The sequence below is a fragment of the Ascaphus truei genome, chromosome 2, assembly GCF_040206685.1.
Source record: "Ascaphus truei isolate aAscTru1 chromosome 2, aAscTru1.hap1, whole genome shotgun sequence".
Taxonomy (NCBI): domain Eukaryota; kingdom Metazoa; phylum Chordata; class Amphibia; order Anura; family Ascaphidae; genus Ascaphus; species Ascaphus truei.
The window spans coordinates 165,113,797-165,130,213 of NC_134484.1; the positions used below are offsets into that span (position 1 = coordinate 165,113,797).

The window sequence follows — 16,417 nt, forward strand, 5'->3', positions numbered from 1 at the left end:
ATCGAAAAAAATCGCACTCCTTTCGCAAGGAGCATGTATGCATGCAATTGTAATCTTCTGTCCCCTAATTGTCCCTACTATTATAATATACCTGCCATCATTATCCCGCTTAGTTAGCTGTCCTTCAAATGGGATGCTATTTCGGAATAAGATGGCCACTCCGCGTTTTTTGATTTCCGCAGAGGCAGAGAAAACCTGGGAGAATTCCCTATCGAGATATTTGGGAGTGTTAGATTTACTGAAGTGTGTCTCCTGTAAGAGCAACACATCGGCTTGTTTTCTTTTGTAGTCTGAGAAGGCTAGCTTGCGTTTAGTGGGGTTATTAAAGCCCTGCACGTTGTGGGAGATGAAAGTTAACGCCATTTATTATTGTGTGTGGCTGCGCGCTTCACTATGTTGCTTAACTTACCCGTGGAATCCATGTGTAGAACCAGGCGGTCGCTCACTTCAGGGCACACCCCTTTAGTTTGGAAGGGGAAGGGAGGGAGGGGTGGAGGGCGGAGGGGGAGGAAGGGGGGGCGGGATTGGGAGGGGGGGCAGGGTAAACCACAGAGCAGGGCATCCACATCTTTTCTTAGTGCCCAGAGTTCTGATTTGAAAAACTTTTTCATGGAGGAACAGAACTCTTTCATGTCTTTACGACGCATTACCGCCATATCCTCAAGCTCTTCTGCGGGTGAATCCATTTCGGAGTCTGTGGCCTGTGGTTGTGCAGGGGAATCGGGAGTTCCGGCCTTAGCTGAGTCTTTACTTTTAAAATAAGTTGATACCGGTTGCGTTTTTCGACGCAGCGTTTTTGTCGAAGCCATCCCTGATGGTTGATATATGTTGCGCTTATCTTGGAAAGGGAAACGAACGATTTTTAACTGTTATTTATTAATATAATGTTCCAGGGGGAATGGAGCTCACACTCTAAGCTGCCATTCACCTTCCCGTCGTGCATGCGCCTCTCTCTCCTCACGTTTTTAAAGTTTTACACTCTTCTGCTCCTCCTTTCATCTCAGCCCTAATTTCTCGCTATGCACCATCCCGACTCTTGTGTTCTGCTCAAGGATGTCTTCTCTCTACTCCATTTGTATCTAAAGCCCTCTCTTGCCTTAAACCTTTGTCACTGATTGCCTCACCCCTCTGGAATGCCCTTCCCCTCAATAACTTACTAGCACCCTCTCTATCCACCTTTAAGACCCACCTTAAGACACACTTGCTTAAAGAAGTATATGAGTAGCACCGTGGCTAATACTATACACATGATACATAAAGCTTGGCCCCCTGTAGACGCACTTACCAGAATTCCCTCCTACTGTCTCTGTACGTTCATCCTACCAATTAGATTGTAAGCTCTTCGGAGTAGGGACTCCTCATCTGAAATTTTACTTTTATGTCTGAAGCACGTATTCCCATGATCTGTTACTTGTATTATTTATTTAAACGATTGTCACGTGTATTACTACTGTGAAGCGCTATGTACATTAATGACGCTATATAAATAAAGACTTACATTACATGCTGCCTAGCAATAATTAGTGAATAACCTTTGAGTATGTGGGGGAGGGGGGTTGGGTTATGGGTGGAGGAGATGGAAGCTGAAACCCAAAAGGAGGTGTTCATAGACCTCCAAATAAAAATTTAAATTATGAATGAATAAAGATAAACTAAAAAGACTGTAGTAATGCAGTCTTCAGCATTCTAATGCTGCATGTTCCTTATATTATAATTGTATTCTGTATATTCCTGCTAAATAGATTGAATGTCAAGAGAAACTCGATACTTTTCTGATCTTCTTGTAACTGGCTCCGTTTTCATATGCAAGTATTCAGCACATTTTCAGCAGCGTTATTTTTATTTTGAAACACTTCTATCTTACAAGAGTTTTGAAATAGATGCTCGTTTAGTATTGAGAAATTGGACAAAAACAATCGTCACAATGCAGCACATCAATCTAGCGTGCTCATAAAACATAATTAACCCAGGTATTTTACAAGCATCCGCTACTGATCTTATCTGATCACCACCACTCTGAAAATAAACATGCTACAGTGTGAGACTATCAATGATGTGATGTGAGCCGAACAGATGCAGCTAGAATTTCATTGTACAACATGCGCTGTTACACCTCTCCCCCAACCTTCCCTGCATCCCCCCCATCAACTGTGTGACCCCTACAGAGCCCCCTCCCTTCCCTCCCCCCCCCCCCAAACCTGTCTGGATCCTGCTCTTGGCCTCCCCCACTCCCCCCTTCCATTAACAACCCTCCATCCTTCGCTGTCCTGTGACGCCAGTCTCCTCCACCGCCTCCTATCCACCAGCCACAATTTATTTAGGAAAATCAGCCACTGGGTGTTGTACCTATTAAGCTATAATATATATCTGGCACGTGACATCACATGTACAGCTGAATGATGTATCAATGGATAAATTAACCTGCGTCAAATGCACTCACACACTCCAAATTAATAGGCAAGGATCAAGATGTAGCTCCAGGACAGCTAAGGCCTGGGACATGGTGCAGGGAGGAGCGCTGGGCAGTGCTGACGCTCATGCTCTCCTGCTCAAGCAGGACATTTTTCTTGTCCCTGCATGAGCACCAGCGAGCGCGCTTGTGTGCCGTGTGGGAGGCAGGGCTAACGCGCCACGTCACGGCGCAGACGTCACGGACTGCCATTGGCTTCTGGCAGTCACGTGACCTGCCCTGCGCTTCCCTCAGCGGGAAATCTAAAATTGGTCTGTCGGATAAAATTCCGCACACCTGCGGAAGCGCCGTCTAAAGCCGCGCTGATAGGGATAATGTTTCCCCTCAGCCCGCCTCCGCACAGTCTTTTTGACCATGTCCGAGGCCTAAGAGATTAAAAACATAGAATGCCAATATAGCATACTTCTATAATTCAGAATTAATAATATCAATGTACTCGCACACTGTACATTGGAATAAAGCGTTCTGAGCTCACAGGCTCCATCAGCAGCAAATACACAAATAACCTCCCCACATAGCAGCCTCCAGTGAAGAATCAAGCAGGCAGGCAATGGAACAACTCTCAGGAAATGTGTATGCAGGCTGGACAGGGTCAGAAGTGCAAAAACGTCCGCCCTGCGTGTTTCACCAGGTAACCAGCTTCCTCACGGGCTCAATCGATATAGATGCGATGGGCAAAACATATCAAAACCCCACCTAGGATTTATTTTTGTGTAATGTAGGGTCCCACTTGTAATTAGTCACTCTTAATATGATGTGTTTAGCTAATTTGAAGGTGGAATACACCTTAAAACAACATACAATACAAGCAATATGATGGCTAATGGAATAGGGTGACCAGACGGCTTTTTAGAAAGTCCCAAAACTTCCCGGTTTTTCGCGCCGATTGCTCATGCTTGGCCGGCAAGAGCAGATCCGGCACAGCGTGGTCAGCTGTGGCCATTTACGCAAGCGTAGTGGCTCTGGCCATTCGCACAAGTGCAACAGTTGTTCCAGCTTTTCACTGGGAAAAAATGGTCACCATATGATAGCGTGAAGCGCAAACGTCAAGATGATCACATTTATCGCACGTAAATAAATATGCACTGTTAAACTTTATTCCACATTGAAAGGTTTTTTTTCTCTGTGCATTTACTTTCTAACATACAAAATTGTCTGAAAATGAAGAAGCACTATATAACTAACATCGGTAGTTTTCTGTAAGATTAAAAAATTTGATGATTACAACTCTTTAAAAAAAAAAAAAAACATTTTAATGCCATTGATTAAGGGAGAACTTGTTTAGTTAAACTTATTTTTTCTTCTTCTTCTAGGCATATACGTATCCATACTGGGGAAAAGCCATATAAATGTGATGAATGCGGAAAAAGTTTTACTGTTAAATCGACACTGGACTCCCACGTGAAAACCCATGCAGGTCAGTAACGAAGTCCTACCATTTTGACGTGTGTGTTGTGTACACGCGTTTTATATATACAGTATATCCGTAGCTCCTGACATAATGCTGCGCGGTTGCACTGCAATGGGTACATGCTTTTGGATCAGACCCTATGCGGTTATCATCCCTTGGGCTGTAACCGCTCCATGGCTTGCCCCGGTGCCAAAAACAGTAAGTCTTGCAACATCTGTACATATATACGATGTGTGCAATAACATAGAACAAGTAAGACACATGAATAGGACAGCAGTCTGTTAGCTGTAATTCTTAACCCCCTGGTTGCTACAGGGCCCAACAACATATGGCGCTGACAGAAAAGGGGATACCATTTGATGTACTGATGAAGATCTTTGCTAGGCAAGGATGACTTAACAAATGATTGTAATAGAATAGGTCACTGTAATGGGGACTTATGCCTGTTGAAGAAACTATCTCTAAAATCCAGCAGGGATCTGGTTAAGTGCAGCAGGCAATTAACCAGACTCCACCTGGCCAATTAAGTCTTTAAGAAAAGCCTCCTGTTGGATACAGGAGAGAGATTCCTTAGCTCACATTTGGGCTGACAGAAGGAGAACAGAGAAGCCTGCACACCGACACTGTCTTGAGCACAAAGACTGTGCTGAGATCAAGACACCCAGACACCTATAGTTCCTGGACACCGAGGACCCAGGAACCTGCCAGAGACTGACATGGAGGGCCACCTGCTTAAGGTAACTCCTGAGACTTTGGGGTGACAGGCTGGTAATGGGAATATCCCTCCAGTCCTGCAGACAGGGTCTGGGAAAGTATGTTAGCCCTTACCAAGGGGATATGGGTTTGTTATTTTGTTGTTTTTGTATGTTTTGGCTGGATAAAGGAACAGGCTCAATAAAGCCAAGATATAATTGCACCCTAAAAGGAGTCTCCATTTGCATACCTCTGCACACATCTCTTAGAGACACATCAGTGGTTAATGAGGATGGACATCCTGAGATGCAATGTCTCTCCTGCCTCAGTATCTTTTTTTTAATGTAAAAAATACATTTAAACTGGGGGGGCACATACTTTATTATTAAAAAAAAACCTACTACAGCTGAACCCCGTTATAACGCGGTTCCGGGGGCCACCCGATTAGTACTTTTTAAAAATGGCCGTCGTGATCTGGGACTCCGCGCTGCCGAATGGGGAGAGCTGAGATAACTCTCCCAGAGCCCAGCGTCGCAATGGCAGGCCCCGGACTCCCCCCCCCCCCCCACTCCCAGCAGCACTTACCTTTACCCAGCATCTGCAGCAGTTGATCTGTGCAGAGAAGCTGCGAGGGGGAGGAGAGCTCACAGGATGTCAGCTGTTTCTGAGTTCCCGGCCAGAGATCAGCTCCCTTCAATTCTCCCCCACAGCAGCAGAGATACAGGCAGGGAGAGGGGGGGGGGGCTCCCTGAGCCCAGCATCGCAGCAGCAGCCCCCGCCTCCCCCAGCCTTGCACTGTTCCTCCCCCCTCCCAGCAGCCCCACGATGCACCCAAAGGTGGGCTGACAAAAAAAGGTAGGGGGGCTGTGTGTGTGCAGTGTGTGCTGGTGCTGTGAGTGGGCAGTGGGCAGTGGGCAGTGGGCAGTGGGCAAAAAAAATGTCAAAATGTTTTTTTAACTTTTTTTTTTTTATTATTCGGGGTCCATGTTCAAATTGCGTTATATGCGGATCGTGCTATAACGGGGTTGAGCTGTATATTTAGATAGAGAAAATCAACAAACAAATTGGACATTTTCTAGGCTTGGAGCAGCTCTGTATTATTTGATAATGTAATGTGTTTGTGCTCAGAACCACTGACTCTAAACATGACAATCTGCTGAAAGCATTGTGCAATGTGAATATGTACCATTTCAGCGCTGGGCGACCTGTAAAACAGTGCTTTCTCTGTGATGTGTTGATTATTTATAGCACTGAAGGGTCTCGTGCCCTTTTCAGTCTCCTTTTTAAATAAACTAGTTTATTGCTCTGAGGATTTGAATAAAAACAATCATTGCTGGGATCGATACCAACATAGTGAGAGCTCCAGGCTTAGGACGGAAGAATCTGCCAAAGCTTCATTACAAAAAAGCAATATCGACTTTCATTCATTACCTGGCTAAGAGCCTTTGTGCAAGATGCATTTGGTGTTTCATGGGGATGAGAGGGAGCAGTCTCATTTTAATTAAATGGAAGTCCATAATGCTTTCTGTAATATAGTTTTGAAGATCATTCTAACCAAAGCCTGAGGCAAACTGTAGTTTTTATTTTGATCCAAACATTAGGAATAGGGACATGGGATTTGAACAATAATTGAAGATCATATCACACTGCAATTTATTTTGAGGAAGAAGTCATTAGTCCCAGAATTGTAGGGACATAGACATTCAATAAAGTGAAAGATTTCAAAGTCATGTAACAACGTCGTCGCCTTTTAATACGTTAAGATACGGTACGTCTTAACAATTTAAAACAAATTTGCACCAATTGCCTACCTGTCAAAAGCATGGTAATGAATATGTAATACAGCTGGCTCTCCTTAGGGATTTGGTGTGAGGAGTATCCAACTTTCAAAGAAACAATATGTTGAATAGTTTGCATACAGGCTGTGGAGTAGGCACATGAGACATGTGTAGTCTGTCTCCGTCCTTGTGTGTGTCTATTTCGCACACACTGGGTGCTACTCAGGACGTTTGACCTGCTCACCTCCTCAGACTCATTGACAGCTCAGGTGACAGCATACAGCCCCTGAGGGCCTGCATTCAGGCTGGCACTGGCAGGCGAATAGCCTTGGAGTATTTACGATTGGAATGGTAAAATCGTCCACACCGTTTTTACAATAATAATGTTGTTGGATGTGTCAGTATGTGGAAGTACATTTTTAACACTGATTGCTGCTGGGTGCTAAGTATGAACGGGTTATATATCAAGCAAACAGTGACTTAATTGACAGCAATGTGTTGGCGTTTATTACTTTATAGTATTTATTAGTCTCATACAATTGGAAGGACAGCACAACTTTTCTATCATTTGTATAGTTAGCCCCATTGTAAAGGGGTTTTGTGTATGGGGTTTTTTTTGTAAACTAAAGTTTCTTCCTACTTATCATAAGTTCATCAAATAGATTTTTAGGTCTATTATTTGTTAACATAATTCTTAAAAAGGGAAGTTCAATTAGAGTAGTCTCCAACAAGACTGCTCAAAGGGACAGTTGTATCTCTTTTTTTGTTTTCTTTTTTTGCAATATAAAGTTCTAGTAGTCAAATTGATGCTAGTGAAATGTAGATTCTATGTAGGTTGTGCTAAACTTTTGAGGGACCAATATGAAAGTTGGTTATAGATTAAAGTCTTAAGTGCATGCAGCTTTCCATCCTGGTGATATATTGTGGGCTCCTTCCGTTTATTATGTATATGTTTTTATCTCTCACCACCACAACACTGGCATCTTTGAACTATATTTGGGGGACTCCTAATTAATGTTCACAGTAAACCTACATGCACTTTCTTGGGTTTATAAAGTGTACTCAATAACCTCTTCACTTCAAAAAGTCACTCAAATATATTGCTGAGCCCTTCTACCAATTAAGGTTACTTGGACCCTTTCTCTTCAGCACACTTGTACAGTTCATCTCTCTCCTTGTCTTTGCAGGTCAGAAGCTCTTTAGTTGTCATGTCTGCACCAACTCTTTCTCAACCAAAGGAAGCTTAAAAGTGCACATGCGCCTACACACCGGAGCAAAGCCCTTCAAGTGCCCACACTGTGATTTGCGCTTCCGAACCTCTGGACGCAGGAAGACTCACATACAGTGTCATTATAAATCCGATTCCAGAAGGATCAGGAAATGTATTGTGCGCAGACATCTTTCACAAACAGCAGCACCCAGTATCGCAACTTCCACGGTTGAATCACTACAGCCGGTAAACCTACTGAACACATCTGCAACAGATCCCAGTGTTTTTATCACCAACAGTGCAGTTCTTTCCAGTCAGTTTGATCAAAACTTGCTTCAGCAAGGACTAATGGGACAAACCATTCTTCCTGCTTCTGTATCAGGTAAGCACGCACCTCTTTAACACTATGCAGAAAGATGGTATCGCACAAATCCTCTTATGGAATATGATGAGAAGCCAGAAAACACAAAATACATGTACCAATGAATAAACTTCAATTGAAGTGACTGCAAGTTGCAGCATTTTAATTCATGCGTTACTTGGCTTTTTAATATATTTAATAGGGTGCAGACATTGTGTGGTCAGGAACAGGTGTTTAAAGCAGCAGCTTAACCTTCCTACAAAATTCACCAGTACCCCTGGATTGTTTAAGTGACAGGATTCCTTCTTTTTCAATAGTTAGTGAGTAGATCATAATGCTTTTAAGATATGAAGCATCACAATAAACTCGCCATGTGCTTTAAGTACATTGCTTTACTGAATAAATGTCAGGGATATCTCATTTGCAGTTGTCTTTGTTTTTTTTGTCACATGTCGCTGCAATGCTTTGCTTCTGAGCAGGATGGCAGTTAGCAAATTAATGTTGTTGGCAAAGTTTGTGCTAGCTACATTGATGGCATTTGAAAGCTAAATATTTACTATATTTGTTTGTGTTTTTATAGCAGACATAGATGGTGTGTGTCTCATGCAAGGTTTCACAAGGGTCACCAGGCAAATCTGGTGTTTGGGGATCACCAATTTGCGAACATATCTAGTATATGAATGGGATACTCATTGGTTAGCCATGGGGTATGCAAACTATTCTCCCTGCCTGTACTATCCCCCCTGCTCTCGCTCCCTTCTCCCCCGGCTCGTCCACGGCAATGTGCCATCACGCGACCCTGTGGTATCATGACGCCGGGTTGTCCGACACAAGGGTAACTGAAGTTACAGAGGCCTCGCGCGGTCCCACGGCATTTCATTTAAATGCCTTCTGGGAAGCGCGGGGCCTCGTAACCACTGCGCCCCCCAGTTTTCGCACCCCTGGGTTAGCCTATAAAGCATATTGCAGTGGGGTGACCTCCTTCAGCATTGAAGATGTTACATTAACAAAAACAGGTAAAACTGTTGACCTATTACACAGGGCAGTTGCAGATTTGTCACAAAACATGTTGGGGCTAATCTCTTGCAGTGTCGCACAATCCAGCAAGTGTCCTAAAAGGTTTTAATCAAGCATGTAAATAAAATAGGTCCAAAATATATTCACGCTTTAGTTGGTATCCTAAAGATGTACTTGACGGCATCTATACACATGATAAACCTGCTCATTATGGCACATTTGCAGCTGAAAGGGCCTATAATGCACTGAGAAGGGTTTTAATAAAGGGTTTTATTCGAATGTTCTCTTTTCACAGCTGGGGGTGATTTAACTGTGTCATTGTCAGACGGTAGCTTGGCCACCCTAGAAGGAATTCAGTTACAGCTTGCTGCCAACCTAGTCGGACAGAATGTACAGATTTCTGGAATAGATGCTACAAGCATAAACAACATAACGCTACAGGTAGCAATATATTTGTCCAAAATACCCTTGGAGCTAAAGCCAATATTTTGAACTTTACACAAAAAAATCTAAATATTTTTCTTTGTCTCATTCTGAATCTGTTAGATTGATCCCAGCCTTTTACATCAGACTCTGCAGCACAGCAGCATCATGCCCCAACATCTTCCTGGAGAGCTCAACACAGGTCAGACATCCAGCAGCCTCCAGACAACTGACAATGGTGTGCAAGCTAACATGGTTATTCAGCCTATAGCAAGCTTGTCTCTTCAGCCTGCCACATCTTCCTCTAACATGACAATTGGATCCCTCGGTGAGCAAGAATCCGTGCTGACCTCTAGCAGAACATGTAAGTTCTAACCGTTTCAGCAGGTGCAGGGGTAAACTTGTCCACTATTGTTTTCAGAGGTAAAAATGGAAAGCAGCAAACTACTCTACTAGCTACTTGTTTTTACCATCGCAAAGTTTTCTGAGATAAGAGCTTGCATTGTTCCTATCCACACACACTTGACCCTATTCCGTATGGTGAGAACTGGGGTAATACACCGGTAATGACGCAGGGACTTCCATTAGCTTGAATTGAAGTATTTTGACTGTACATTAACATTAAAATGACTCTTTACAGCAACAGATTGCCATGGTAACAGTTGTTGCCATGGTAATAATAAACTGGTGAAACCCGCAAAAAAAAAAAAAATTTAAATTTGGAACTAGATCAGCACAACATAAAATATTACGTTCTGATTTTTTTCCCTTTTTTTCATATATAAACCTATATCACACCTTCCTCAGCAGGCTACCAGCTGTCCTTATATACATTTACATCTGCTCCACTTTCCACCAGTTTGTGATTGTCCTCTTTATCTACTGATAACTGATCATACAGTATGTGTCCCGAGTTTAGCTGATGACTTGCTCCAGTGGATAATGTGTTGTTCAGTAAATAGGAGAGTGCGTCACCCGTCAATTAATGAAACCTTCATTCTATACTTTATGTAACATATTGCATGCTACACTATAAAAATAACTACTACTTTGAAATGTGACTAGGTCAAGCATAATATTTTTTCACTGTGCACATCAAAAAAATAAATGCATTAAAAACATTTTCACCTTCCAAAAATCCATAAAAATACCCACTGTTGCAAAGCAATCTCTGTGGAGCAAGTTTATTTTTAGGATTGATATTGACTATGTTTCTGCATTTGTAAAAAGGTTGATATTGATATACCAATGCTTGAATTACTGTGCCTGAGGCATGAGGGTTTTTAATAAACCAGATATCATTATTTGACTAAGTTTTGCTGAATAATATGCCTTTCTTTTTATTCAGCTGGCCAGGACCTTTCTCAGGTTATGACTTCTCAAGGACTGGTAACCTCATCTAATGGACAACACGAAATCACATTGACCATTAATAATTCCAGTCTGAGCCAGGTTTTGGCTCATGCTACTGGTAACACACCCACCACTTCAAGCGGATCACCACAGGAAATAACTCTCACCATATCTGGTCAGTTACAGTCCATAAATTACTATTTATTTGCTTTCTGCTTTTTAGACAGTCTGTTTATTCTAGTTTTTTTTCCTGAGATAACAGCTTGCTCTACTTTGTTCCTATCCACACACATTTGCCCCTATTCCGTATGGTGAGAACTGGGGTAATACACCGGTAATGACGCAGGGACTTCCATTTGCTTGAATTGAAGTATTTTGACTGTACAGTAACCCCTTTCTTCTAATTATAGGATAGGGTGCAGTGTCGGGCTTATATGTTACTGCTGTGAAGCACTATGTGCATTAATGGTGTTATATAAATAAAGCAAATGAGATGATCTGCTGCACACCATATTATCAAAATACTTTCATAATTACCGGTGCTCTTGTGCTGAGGGGTAGCCTGCTGGAGACCCAAATAGTATCAGGAAACAAGAGTAACACAAGGCACTTCGGATTTTCTAATGCTGAATTTTAATGAGCCAAAAAGCCGTTTTTGGCTCATTAAAATTCAGCATTAGAAAATCCAAAGAGCCTTGTGCTATTCTTGTTTCCTGATATTATATAAATAAAGACATACATACATACATACATACATACAAGCCTTTCAATAACATCCTAGTTAAAGTTGAACAGAATCTTTCCTAGTATACACCTAGTCATTTCTGTTTTGAAGTTTTAACAATAATACAGAAACATTTTCTGTGAAATTGCTAATCTCCAATGGGGTTTTTTTTGTCTGAAACTTCTCACCGTGTTATGTTTCTCTAATTTATTTTCTTTCAAGGCTTTCATGGTGTTCATTTTTGCTCATTAGGTCAAGATATCATACATCTTGGCTCTTCTGGAAGCACCGAGCTGAATGGTAACCTAAGACTGAACACACCTGCAATTACTAATCAGTCGCCTGGCGCTTCTTTATCATTAAGCACTGATCAAATGTTATCACAGGCCACTACTTTCACAACCACCTCCGGTAACGACAACAAATCATTTGCTTTTATTTTGTAACAATTTTTTTTTTTACTGTATCTACTGTCCATGAACAAAATTGAATTGACTTGGGGGTTTGAAATACTTCTTTTTTGAGGCAGACTCTATAGCTCTCTTGCATGAAAAAGGAAATGCAGATGATCAGGCTTAGGCCCTTATTCTGTAAGGTGTGATAGTGCAAATAATGTGCTATCGCATGAAAAGAAGTTCCATTGACTTTAATGGGGCTTTTCATGCGATAGCATGTCATCTGCGCTATCAAGCTTTATAGAATAAGGGCCTTTGTGTATATTAGACAAGACCAGATGTAGCAGATGTTATTGCACCTGTTAACATGAGGCATTGTGTTAACATCCTGGTAACGCACACGTTATTTTTAGGTATATTTTATTTATTACATTGAGAGTTACCTCTCGTTTTCAAGTATGTTCTGGGCATAGAGTTAGGTGACAAATAATACATGGTTACAATACGTAGTTGCATAAGTGAACAGGGTATACATTATATACAAGACATTGCATGCACAGTTGGAGATAATGTATATTATAGGCACATGTAACAGTTACAGACCAGATTAAAATGTGATGTAATGTAATTATGTTTGTTAATGCATTTTTTCTGTGCACTATTTAAGTAATAATCCCTGAAGAACATGGCATTACTGGCCAATAATGCCCTGGCTGGAAGAGTTGAAGGCCTGAGGCGAAGCCGATGAATTTATAACCCAGCCAGGGCATTATGGGCCAGTAACGACTTGTCCTGAGGGGATAATTATTATTATAGGCTAAATGTAGGCTTTTTTTTTTTTTAAATACCTTTTTCATAAAAATAGACACTTTTGTAGTTATATTTATTTTTATCAGCATGATTGTCTACACCCACAAAACACACACCCAGAAGACACACACCAATAAAACACTCTGCTGGCCCCCTTTACACGCACAGACACAAACCTTTCCCCTCACTCCCCTGTGCGGAGCTCTCTTCAGGCAGGATGGGGGAGGAGTTAGTGCCTGTCACGCTCGCCCTGCCCACAAACAAGACAAGACTCCGGCACTGAGGTGGGCAGGTATAATACCACACACCCGCAGCAGTGGAGGCGTGCTTGGAAGGCGGATAGTTTAGCGTTGCCGGGTCTGGGTTGGAGAGTGTAGGAGATGCGGTATACTTGCCGAGTCCTTGGATTGGAGAAGACAGGATAGTAAGGCTCTGTAAGCCGTGGTCTGGTATTGTAGAGAGCAGCGTAGTCAGAGTTCTTATGCCGTGTCCAAGGGTAAGAGAGATCGCCGTAGTCGAAGGTATGCCAAAGTCCAAAATCCAGAAGGGTCCACAAACAAGCCGAGTCGGTACACAAGAGGTTAACTGCAAAGGAGACAGAGCACTGCACAACAGACATGAGCTTCACGAGGCTACATAGAATTATGCTGAGCAAAGCCTGGGAGGAATCAGGAAGTAGTTACGGACAGAGCAGACCAATGGGAACAGGAGGCGGAGGCGCGACCCCAGCGGAGCTGGGATAGGCTGGAGGCAACAAGGCAGGGAGGAGAGACTTGCCACGCAGCTGGGGATCGTCGCACGTCATCGCGTGTGCGCCCCGCGCGGGAGAGATGCGCGACGCAGGCAGGACCAGGTTCCGCGCATGGGCAGGAACAGTGGCCACAGCGGCAGCAGGTAAGGAGGGAACACACCGCAAATGACGTCCCCGATTCCTTACAGTGCCTTCATGGTGCCTCCTGTCCAATCACCTCCCCTGTCTGAGAGCTGATCTCACTCTTTTTGAATGAGAACTGAAAGCTGATTGGTTGAAAAACTTGGCAGGGTGCCAAAAATTCCAGGCCTTTACTGATTGGTTAAAATTCCGGGCATTATCAGAGAGCAGAGATTTCAATAATGCCCGGAATTTAACAGCTTTAGCCTATAATCTGCGTTAACATGGGCAATAATGTCTGCTACATATATATATATATATATATATATATATACAGTATGTGTAGAGGAGTATGGGGGGGGGGAGGGGTGGCGAGAAAGGTAATAATCTTTTAAATTGCAGTACCTAAAAAAAGATTACAGGAAAGGCATGGAAATGACAAGTAAAATATTCAGTATTCTGTCTTTACTTTGTTCACTTTTGCTTATGTAATATGTATTAAATCCATCAGGTGGCAAACCATTGACTGCCATTTTTTTCTGTTTCTAGAAAAAAATGAAACAAAGGCAAGCCAATCTATGCAATATAAAAAGTGACATACGCCGCATACAATTGTTGACATTAAAAAGAAGTCTGTTTTTCAATTTTAAAAGTATTGCAGGCTGCACTTATATGGAAAATAAATATGCTGTGAACAGAGCTGCAGCGATAAGTCTTTTTATTGTTTTGTCCCTGATACATTTGCAGACCCAGAGAGCATCGCTCACTAGTACAAGGTCCTTAGTAGGCTTGCAGAGGAATGCTCTTTACCAAAAGCACGAAAGTCACCATTTACTGGTTGTCATGTAACCCATTTTGCTACAAAAATGTATTTGCAGGCCTCACTGCCCAGAATGTGGTAGATCCACAAGAGTAAAGCGTTTAATTATTTTGTTTTGTATATTTATATCAGAATTGACAACTTCAGCTGGCAGCCTCCCTTGTACAACCTCAATAACGCAAGCCCCTGTATCTACTCAGAATTTGGTTATGTCGTCTGGAGTGGCAGGGGATGGCAGCGTCACCCTGACACTGGCTGACACACAGAGCATGCTGTCTGGAGGCCTTGATGCCGTGACTCTTAATATCACTTCACAGGTATGGCTGAATTTAATAGAGATCTATATTAGCATAGTGTTCAGACATTTTATGTTATTCTCATTTAATATGCATTAACAGAACGTGTGTGTATTTTAATGTACTGTATAATGGATAAGCATGGTACTGTATTAGGCCTCGGGCATGGTCAGCGCTTACGCGCTGACCCGTGCTTACGCGCTGACCCGTGCTGAGGCGCGCTGGTACTTACCAGCGAGCCCCTACAGCCGCAATGAGAGCGGCTTTAGTAGGGGCTCGCCTACGCTTCCGCACGCTTGCGGAAGCGTAGGTCTTAGGTAAATTTTAAATTCAAGCGCTTGCCGGATCGCAGGGCCGGTCACGTGAGCGGTTCGCCCAATGAGGGCGAACCAGCTCCGTGACGTCACTGGCCCGCCCGCCGACACGCCCCCGGACGGCGCGCGGTCTAAGGCCAGGGAAAGCACCCGCTTTCTCTCAGCCTCAGCGCGCCTCCACCAGCAAGCAATAACCCTGGACGAGGCCTTATAAAGCTACCGTAACAAAACTAGGATTTTAAAGGTGATAAGAGTTAGACCTTCAATAAAATGTCAAACTAGTTTTTGTGTTACCAGTTTGTTTAACCCAGTGTTTTCCAATCCTCTACCTGACCAGATTGAAGGAATATTCACTGAAAGTGCACTTAACTTATCTGCAAATGTGTGATTTAGCTGGTTATCCTTAAAACACGGATGGCCAACTCCAGTCCTCAAGGTAGGTTTTAAGGATATCCATGTGTAACAGGTTTTAAGGATATCCATGTGTAACCCCCCCACCCCCAATCACAGATAGGGCCATTACAGGGTGTGTATATGTTGCATACCTGCTGGTAACAAGAGGGCTTAGTCGTCCGCAATGACTTTGGGACACAGGAACAGGCTTATGAGGTCCATACCCCACATAATACTTGGCAGTGCAGCGCCTTCATCTTCCGCAGGCTCCAGGGATATGGAGTCGATCTCCCACGGTAGAACTTGTAACTCCACCCCCTCCCCGTCCCACCAACCCCCAGTTAGTTCACACACCAGGCCGGAGGTATATTGCAAACAGGACTGGTTTATTACTACAGCCTTTGCTGTAATACACAGCTACTCGGCAGTCGTCTGCCGGATACAGTCTCTTGGCTCACAGCTATCACTGGAGATGGTCCCTGGACCGTCAATACAGGCCAAGGACACCCACAGCCGTCCTAGCTCTTCCCCACCTTCCTAGCGGAGGCAGAGGTATAGTCATACTCACTCCTCCCCGCAGGGAAGAACACATGGCTAGGCCCCAATCTCAGGCTCCCAGTCGAGTGACCTTCCTTCCTCAGGGGGAAGGAACAACCTCTACATTTAGGGCGGTCCTGCCCTTAAGTACAGCCAGAAGGTGGACACCCCGTTGTCCCAGCTACAGCAGGAATAGTTGCCAGGGGATACCTCGCTACACATGCTTCAGCACAGGTGACTCAATCTGTGGATCAGTCATTGATAAGAAGTCGCTGATTGAGCCACCTGTGCTGAAGCAGGGATATCCTAAAAACCTGACATGTTGGTGACCCTTGAGGACTGAAGTAGGCCACCTCTGCCCTAAAACAAGGTCTGACTGAGGTATCCTGAGCAGAGGATTCAAGAACACTGGCTTAACCTCACATGATTGCCTATTTTCTGCATTATTTATGTTGCCTAGCGCATTACTCCAAAAAACACCAAAATGCCATTCTGCCTAAGAAATACTCACGTTTGTTACATTCTCAAAACTCCCTCACAG

At 43.3% G+C, this 16,417-nt stretch overlaps 1 protein-coding gene across 7 annotated transcripts in view; it reads left to right on the forward strand.

The window, feature by feature from the left end:
• The window catches only part of ZNF236 (zinc finger protein 236), a 203,490-nt gene that overhangs the window by 140,327 nt on the left and 46,746 nt on the right, over nt 1–16,417 (forward strand). For 5 of the 7 annotated variants that reach the window (XM_075585499.1, XM_075585505.1, XM_075585500.1 and 2 more), the window contains exons 22-28: nt 3,784–3,887; nt 7,540–7,944; nt 9,236–9,381; nt 9,487–9,727; nt 10,712–10,891; nt 11,663–11,851; nt 14,469–14,653. In XM_075585499.1, the coding sequence (XP_075441614.1) occupies nt 3,784–3,887; nt 7,540–7,944; nt 9,236–9,381; nt 9,487–9,727; nt 10,712–10,891; nt 11,663–11,851; nt 14,469–14,653 (1,450 nt within the window). The remainder of the gene's footprint in view (nt 1–3,783; nt 3,888–7,539; nt 7,945–9,235; nt 9,382–9,486; nt 9,728–10,711; nt 10,892–11,662; nt 11,852–14,468; nt 14,654–16,417) is intronic. The other 2 variants (XM_075585503.1, XM_075585504.1) reach the window with 1 other exon arrangement.